The sequence below is a fragment of the Solanum verrucosum genome, unplaced genomic scaffold, assembly GCF_900185275.1.
Source record: "Solanum verrucosum unplaced genomic scaffold, falcon-dt-bn FXZP01000008.1, whole genome shotgun sequence".
Classification (NCBI taxonomy): domain Eukaryota; kingdom Viridiplantae; phylum Streptophyta; class Magnoliopsida; order Solanales; family Solanaceae; genus Solanum; species Solanum verrucosum.
In genome coordinates, this window is record NW_026020195.1 from 1,432,956 (window position 1) to 1,442,279 (window position 9,324).

The 9,324-nt window shown below is 34.1% G+C and overlaps 2 protein-coding genes across 2 annotated transcripts; both read right to left on the bottom strand.

The window, feature by feature from the left end:
• Positions 1-287: 287 nt before the first annotated feature.
• LOC125829800 (enoyl-CoA delta isomerase 1, peroxisomal-like) lies at positions 288-977 on the bottom strand. The gene has a single exon (XM_049508996.1). The coding sequence runs from the start codon at positions 975-977 to the stop codon at positions 288-290; it is 690 nt and encodes a 229-aa protein (XP_049364953.1).
• Positions 978-2,162: 1,185 nt separating this feature from the next.
• LOC125829658 (enoyl-CoA delta isomerase 1, peroxisomal-like) lies at positions 2,163-3,743 on the bottom strand. The gene is made up of 2 exons (XM_049508848.1): positions 3,737-3,743; positions 2,163-2,896 (listed from the first exon to the last, which is right to left on the bottom strand). Exons 1-2 carry the CDS (start codon positions 3,741-3,743, stop codon positions 2,202-2,204), a joined length of 702 nt encoding a protein of 233 aa, XP_049364805.1. The 3' UTR covers positions 2,163-2,201.
• Positions 3,744-9,324: the final 5,581 nt, after the last annotated feature.

Here is a 9,324-nt window from a genome sequence, read left to right on the forward strand (position 1 = left end):
TCGGGCCTATGAACTTTGTGTTGATCAAGAGAGTTATGTATCGATTTAACGAATCTAAATAGATACAACTCAAAAAACCATTCGAGTGTTAGATGAACTTGATCAAGCCATTCAACACCTATTTATTGTATGTTCATGCAAATCGACTCTTAATATACTTTTATCACAAAAGAAAAAGAAAACAAAAGGACAAGATATAATAGTGAAATATTCACAATGAAAATAACAAAGACAACAATAAAGCTATCGATCCGATTTTTATTTTTAATGTATTCCAACTTACTTGTTTACAATCTAGCTACAATTTCATTGTTTAGTGCAGCCAAAACATCTGAAAACACAAGCCTCCTGTTATGTGCGTAAACTTTCCCATTCCATTTCCTCGCCATTAACACCTCCCCAAGCTTTATAGCCTCCTTCATCATCTCCGCTGCACCGTGGTGCGCGGAGTCGACAATACCCTGCTCGATTGCCATGTCAGCAGTCAATTTTGTACCTCTCATAACCACATCACGCCAAGCTACCGGCGAGTTCACTTTGTTCTTCACTAAAGTCACAAACCAATTCAGAATTTTTAGTCCGATGTCAATTTCACTCATGTAGAGAAATCCACGATCCTTTTGCATTAGGACGTAATCATGACTCATCGCCAGTACGAATCCGGCAGCTGAAGCGTGCCCGGTGACAACTGCGATCGTCGGCATCGGAAGGTTGAAAAGGTAAAAAATGAGTGATTTGAGCTTGGAGTCCATTAACTTTAAGCTGGATGGATTGGACGAGGCCAAATCGAGATCGTAGCCATTAGAGAAGAATTTGCCTTGACCGGTAGTGATTAAAACAGAGCTACCAGTTGCTTCCGCCGTTATCCGTTCGAGAGCGGCTCTGATTGAGTCAATAAGAGAGGGATTTAGCCTGTGCTCATCGTCGCCGATAAGTGTTAGAATGAACAAATTCCCCTGTTTCTCTAACGTGCACATTTTTCCTATGATTTAGCCCAATTAGTATATACTTTTTTATATGCAAATTTCCCCAATGACAGCTTCCTAAATGTTGACTAGGTTTTTTTTTTTTTCGAGTTTACACCTGACAAGCAAAGGTTCTCGGGACAGCTTTTACGGCTACCAAACAATCAATCCTCCGCATTCCCACTAAAGCACTTAAGGGGGCATTTTCGCACTAAGATATAGAATGTTAAAAGCACGCATAGACGCATACCTGCATTAGAGCTTGACTATTTTGGATTTGCACAGCATAAGGCTCCATTCGAGCCTGACTATTCTAGATTCACGCCACATAAAATTCCATTCAAGAAAAACGTTCCCAATCAAGGATTTTTCTATATCCAGGCTCGAACCCGATACTTCTCTAATTAATGAAAGAGTAGCCTCGTGTAGTAGGGTGGTTGAATGTTGACTAAGTATCAAAGACTGATTCTCCTCTAAGTAGTGGATTAGTTATTAATAGTTGTATAAATTGAAATAAATGTATGATGTATACATTAATTTGATCGATATAAATACTTGATGCAGGTAAATGTTTATCGATCTGCACATAGTTAAGTACTCAATTCTATTGCTAAGCTAATAGAAGGGTTATTGCAACAAGTCATGCTAGAAACAAAAAATATAATTTTCTCATAGTGCCAATTTTTTGAATCAAACATTATGATCTTCGTGTTTTACTATCCCTCGAGAAATCTTACACACTCTTGATGGTGGCGTTAATTGGAGTAGTTTCCTAGCTAAATCCAATGCGTTTTCTGCTTCGAGTTGTGGGTGCTCCATGATGCTCATTGTCACAAGTGATGGCGAGTTAAAGAAAAGCAACCTGATAAATTCATACTCAGGAACAAAACCTGCAATCTTCCCATTAAGACGAAGTATTTTGACTTTAGGCAAGGTTCCCACAAACATATCCAAATTAAAGACGAAATTGTCTTTTAAGATAAATATTCCAACTTAAATCTTTTGTTTTTTAATTTAAATAATGTAAAAATAGAATGTAAGTAGGTGAGAGAACACATATATAAACAAGTGGATCAAGATAATGGATCGTAAATTCACTATGCATGAATTTTTTTTCTCTTATTTGCCCATAATTCATAAATGATTAATCGACTATAAAAGAGATTCTTTTTAGTGAACGTATCACAAACTTATTCCTATTTTATTTATTTTTTTGTACCAAATTAAGTCCCCAAATTACAATTTAGATACCGTTTCATTAGTTAGCGCAACCAAAACATCAGAAAACACAAGCCTCCTGTTGTGAGCGTAAACTTTCCCATCCCATTTCCTCTCCATCAACTCCTCCCCAAGCTTTATAGCCTCCTTCATCGTCTCCGCTGCACCGTGGTGCGCGGAGTCGATAATACCCTGCTCGATTGCCATGTCAGCAGTCAATTTAGCACCTCTCATAACCACATCACGCCAAGCTGCAGGCGACTTCACTTTGTTCTTCACCAAAGTCACAAACCAATTCGGAATTTTTAGTCCGATATCAATTTCACTCATGTAGAGAAATCCACGATCCTTTCGCATTACTACGTAATCATGGCTCATCGCGAGGACGAATTCGGCTGCCGAAGCGTGGCCGGTGGCGGCCGCGATGGTCGGCATTGGAAGGTTGAAAAAGTGAAAAATGAGCGATTTGAGCTTTGAGTCTATCAACGGATAGTGCGATGGATCGGACAATGTCCAAGTGAGATCAATGCCATTAGAGAAGAATTTACCCTGAGCGGTAGTAATTAGAGCGGAGCTGCCCGTTGCTTCTGCCGTTACGCGATCGAGAGCGGATTTAATTGAGTCAATAAGAGAGGGATTGAACCTGTGTTCATCGTCGCCGGTGATTGTTAGAATGAATAGATTTCCCAATTTCTCTAACGTGCATATTTTTTCTTATGATTTTTGTCAAATTAAAGTATTGCTACATTTTAATTTAGGTGAATGAGTATCAACTTTTACATCGAGGGATGATTGAGTGTACACAATTAAAAAGATGTACTATAAATTTCTAGACCACTCTAAAAATTTGATTTTTCAAAAGTCAATAATTAGCTTTTTAGACCACATGGGACATATTTCTAGATTCTAATTAAGTTTGCAAAAAGTAGCAAGAGCTTTATGCTTACAAAATATATACAAATTAGATCCAAACATATTTTATATTGTGTAGAATTCGATTAAAACATACAACTTCTATACATAATTTTTGTTGTATAGAAATTGGGGCAAGACATACAACTTATTTATGTTTTCCTGTCCAATTTAATTTCAATATGGAATATCCGCTTTTTGTTTATATCCCACCAAGATTGACAAGGCTTTTATTTCCCCTGTTGTGATGTTATACAAATAACTTTGAGTATCTTTATGGTTATAGTGACAAACAAGGCCATTGCAATGATTTGATTGAATAAAAATCTCGATTTCATGAAAAAATTATAAGGACCCACTAATCGTTGTAAAGGGAATTGTTCAAGATGTGTTAGAGTCCTTCCATATGGTGACCGTTTTTTTATACCTACTTCAAATAAGAGGTGGCGGGTGTGTCTAGAACGAGCATTGTACAACTTGACAAAGTTAAGATCATGTCGTATCAAGCTATTCCAAGCTTTAGAAACACAGTTGAATCTCATGAGACACTTAGCTGGAAGCCATATTAAATTGCCATATCATCTACAAATCCATACGTGCCTCCTCATTCCTCTGGCATCATCGTTGCGGCCACTTTTCACCTTCCATGTTAACGTAGCTATGGCTATGGAGAAGAAAAGAGAAAGAAAAAGAAGAGGAAAATATTAAATTAACCTAGCTAACGAATGAAAATATTCTATATATATATATATATATATATCATTATTTACATATATCCAAGATATAACAAAGAAAAAAAATAAAAAAATAATAATAAAAAAATATATAGAAACATTATTGAGGAAATAAAGGTGCACCGACATTAAAATCATTTATAACTAACGGAATAATTTTCGAAAAATATAAATTGATGTAAATAAAAACACACTATTCCTCTTTTAATCCCTTTAGAACTAAGTTTTATGATTTTGCCATATTTGTTAGCTAGGTTAATATATTTAATATTTGCCTCCTCTTGTTTTCTCTTCTCCATAGCCATAGCAGCTACATTAACATGGAAGGTAAAAAGCGGCAGCCCTCACCCTTTCAAGATACACAAACTAATCAAAAACGATGTCGAAGGATTACTACGGAGGAGATGCATATGGCACATGATGACATAGTATTTGAGATATTAACGTTGCTACCAGCTAAGTCTCTCGTTAGATTCATCTGTGTTTCTAAAGCTTGGAATATTTTGATACAACATGATCTCAACTTTGCGAATGCTCGTTCTAGAGCCCGTCCCCGTCTCTTATTTGAAGTACGTATAAAAACACCTTCTAATCCTGAACACTATCGTAAGTATGAACGATTCCCTTTACAACTCGTGGGTCCTCGTAATTATTTCAATCACAAGGAGATATCTATTTGCTCAAATTATTGCAATGGTCTTATTTGTCTCTATTATCATAAAGAAAGTCAGGGTTACTTGTATAACATCACAACAGGGGAAATAAAAGCCTTTCCATTTCCAATATTCTCACTGGGATATAGAAAAAGTGCTTTTGCACGTTTGTATCTGGGATATGATCCTGCCACAGAAAAATACAAATTATTTTTTTGTATTTACAACAAGAAAAGAAGGCCATGTATAAAGATTCTAACCCTCGGAACTAACTCATGGAGAAGAATTTGTGAAAACAGCACTTATAAACTTTACAACTATACTTGTACCTTCCTCAATGGGGTACTTTATTGGATTCATCATTACCTAAGTACTATGACCTATTTCAACTTTACTGATGACAAGTTTGGAACTCTTTCACTTCCACAAAAGAGTGAAATAAGCAAAATTCAAACTGTATTGTGGGAAAAGTTGATTCTGCACCCACCTAACCAACCTAAAAACTGTAATTTTGTGTACGACGAGGTCAATAAGGTTTTCAATAAATTTGAGTCTAATCCGGAATTGGTGAAGAAGAAAGTTGCCTTTCTTGAAGTAGAAAACATTGACAAGAGAACAAAGGATTCGAAAATGATTTTTGCAACATCAAGTCTTATTAGCAGCTCAACCTATCTGGTGTTCCCCTATCATTTTGCGGAAAGACATGTTAGCAGGTTTGTTGAAAACATTATCCCATTGAAATTTATTATTGACGTTTAGTTTTAAGAGTATTAGAGAATTTGTTTTAGATTCTAGTTTTGATAGTAGACCAATTTATCACATTATAGTTTTTATTCTACTTTGTATTAGTAAAGAGAGTTGTGTTTTCATAGTACTATTGGTTATATTGTTTAATTCCTTAACTGAAATGTTCAAACATGCAATTTTATAATATTTGTTTGGTTACAACATTTTCAGAACTTGTGATGTCAAACATGTCACAACACTAATTACTGTCACGTTTAGCCCTAAAGAATTGACAAAGTTAACACGAACATGACCAAGTCCACCAAGACCTACTACATCGATGTGAAGTTCCGGTTTATCTAGTCCAAAGTACCTCAACGGGCTGTAAGTTGTAATTCCAGCACAAAACAGAGGTGCTGCAGAAGCTAGGGGGATGTTTTCTGGGACACGAACAACGATTATGTCTCAGTAGCCTCCGTACGTTGGTGTTCCATCGTGGTTGGAACAATAATTCTCGATATCTTTGTTGCAATTTTCTCAAGATCGACATGATTCAACTAGGCACCCCATACCAACTTTATCCCCAACTTTGAATTTCTCCACCTTACTACCAACCTCAGTTACTTCACCCACAATGTCATGTCTATATAAGAACTTATACACTATGATAACTAACGATCGGTCACCGACCATAAAAAGAGGGATTAGTGACAAATAAGACAGATTACCAGCTACAAGAGGTGATGATATAATGACTATAAAATACTTTTTTCACAAGTAAACATAAATGACAATTTGCATCTAGAAATGCAAGATGCAAATTCTAGATGATTTTAGTTGCAATTGTTATTATTGCTAAATAAATGCCACTAAAATTAAACCTTTTAGTGGCAATGGTTAGAATCTTTACCCGTACTTTTTATTTTAATTTTATAATTATCTCTAAAGTCTTTAGCAACATTAAATTAAGTGACAATTAGCTAATTATCCGTAAAAGTTGTAGCAACAACTTATATGGCTGCTAAAGGGCATATGTATTGCCGTTAAAGTCTTTATTGTTGTATTGTGTTCAAATGAAAAAAAATCTCAAAGAAAGCACATAAATGTCACGTTATAATTCTAACAACTTTGTGTTTAGATGTTTCTTTCTCTTCTGTTAGCATTTTAAATGTCATGTTATATAGAAATATGCAATTCTTTTTATTTTTTATTTTTTTTATATAAACTTTGCCTGCATTGATCTTGGAGTGCAAAAAGTTACAGGTTGAGTTTGGCATCCCCAACTATATATAAGATCATTGAGAAGAGGCTATTATATTTGTACTACTCCTTAACCAAAAAAGGCCCTAATGGCCAAGAAATCTAAGGAGGTTCATAGATAACATTGCTATCCTTTACCTCTTTGATTCTAAGGGATGGAAAACCCCATTTGTCCTTATTAGTGAGCCCTTTAATAGCTGCTGGCAGATCAGAGAAGGAGTTGAATATTTGAATTCCATTACTTCCATGGCTTAGGCAGGCTAACTTATCGGCAGTTTTGTTAGGTTCCCTGTAGGAATGAGTGATTGTAAATTTATGGGATAAGGATCTGAAAAATATCCCAACTTTAGTCGGATTTGTTATTGCGATACTAAACTTTCATAAGGACCTATTACCTCCCTAGACTATTTAATACCATATTTTTTACCCCCTGAACTATTTAATAGTGTATTTTAAAGATATATATATGCCTACGTGGACACATTACTATTTATAATTTTGCATTAATTTTTATGTCCACGTGGGCAAATATATATGTTTAAAATACGATATTAAATAGTCTAGGGAGGTAATAGGTCCTCATGAAAGTTTAGTATCGCAACAGCAAATTCGACCAAAGTTGGGATATTTTTCAGACTCTTATCCTTAAATTCATTCACTTCAACTAGTTTTTGAATGTCTTCTATGAGTCTTGAAATCATACTTTGTTTATGCAATTTGTAACTATGATTTGCTCATTTGTTATAATTATATAAAAGTAGGGGAGATTTTAATAATTTTCACAAATTGTGAGCTTTTATTTTTTTTAAAAAGAAATACGAATTAGAAAATTAAAATTGGATGTCCAAATAAAAAATGAAATGATAATAGGCAATATGAGTTTGACAAATACCGTTGAAACTATATCCGGGCTATCTCTTTCCATGGGATCGATCCGGGCTATCTCTTTCCATGGGGATCGATGAGTGTGTTCGGATGACGTATGAAGATTTCAAAGAATTTATCGATGAGACTATGCTTGATGTTGATGAGGTAAGGTTAATATTTTTATATTTTGATATGTATACCGTGTTACTTTTATTTAACTAATGTTTTTGATTGTAGGAATAGAACGAGTCACCATAGTATAACAACAAAACATTTTATGACACCTTATATCTTGCTATGTATGAAGTATTATATTTGGAGTACTCTGAAATATATTCCTATGATGAGGTACGTGTGTCGATGATAAATTTGCGAATATGTTTCATTGTTTTTTCTATAGTGCAAATCGCCAATTAGTTTTTCATGAGGTTATTATTTCTTTATTAATAATTTTTTCTATTTTTTTTTTCAGATGTGAAATTGGAGATAGAGATGAAGATTCGTATTGAAAGTGGTTCTGTAGTCCCCAATTTTCTCAGCTATTTGAACTGTAATTTTGAAATGTCGTTCTTCAGGCAATATGAGTTTGGCAGAAAAAGTATTTTCTAGAAATATCGTTGAAACTATATTTGGGCTATATCTTTCCATGGGGATCGATCCGGGCAATCTCTTTCCATGGGAATCAATAAGTGTGTTCGGATGACGTATGAGGATTTCAAAGAATTTATCGATGATACTATGCTTGATGTTGATGAGGTAAGGGTAATATTTTAATATTTTGATACGTATACCGTGTTACTTTTATTTAATTAATGTTTTTGATTGTAGGAATAGAAGGAGTCACCAAACTATAACAACAAAACATTTTATGACACCTAACATCTTGCTATTGATTTCCAATCTCACAACGAATCCTTCTAATTGATTTCCTTTGTATTTGTTTTTAGAATTTTAGCATGAGTTCCATACTCTTTTATTAATTTCAGGCATTGAATGACTTAGTTCATGGGGTACTCTGTTTGGTGAAGGCTGAATTAATTACGTTTGATTGTATGTTTTTTATGAATATATTTATTTGTTTACAGATTTTACAGAAAGACATAAGAAGATTTTCTTACTTTTTTTTTCTTTTCAATTCAGTCTCAAAGGCAGAAGATGAAGATGAGGAGCAAGTGGATCTCAGAGACGCATTCTCCTCCGAGACTGATGCAGATAAAATCGAACAAATACTAAGCAACATGACCTTGACAGAGAAGTCTTTTCTGCAAATATTATTGAACCTTTATCCAAGATATTTCTTTCTATGAGAGAAAGATAAATGTTTTCTGATGACTTATGACAATTTCAAACGATTTGTCCATGAGGCTTGAATATGTAGGTGAATATATTTATATTTTGGCAGGTATAGTATTACTTTTTTTTTAATTAATGTCTTTGATATCAGAGGTGGAAAGAATCAGACTACTATAACAACAAATCGTTTGATCAGAACTTGCGAGTTGCTATGGATGAAGTGTTACACTTGGAAGATTGTAAAATATATTGCTATGAGGAGGATATTTCATTTGTGGATGACAAATGTGAAAATATGTATCACTGGTTTTTCTTCAGTCCAAATCGTCAATTAGTAGTGTGTTTTAGATTGGGAGAATATAAGTAAGTAGTGATATATTTGCTAATTTTCATATTTTGTTATTTCTTTGTTAATAATAACTTCTACTTCTTTTTCAGATGTGAAATTGGAGATGGAGAAGACTATGGACAAAATTTTATAGTCACAGAAATGTTATGACATATTTGACATCACAAGTTTTGAAAGTCTTATAACCAAACAAATATTATAAAATCGCATGTTAGAACTCCATCTGTATGCTTGCGTGCAGTCACTAAGTCTTTTCCATGACAGACATTTTAGTTGTATACAAGTAAATGAATTAAACATCATAGCCAATAGTTCAATAGTAATTATTTGCTTTAGACACCTAAAAT

Coding starts and splice junctions, on each gene's coding strand:
- LOC125829800 (XM_049508996.1), bottom strand. CDS start 977: ATGTGCACGTTAGAGAAACAGGGGAATTTGTTCATTCTAACACTTATC.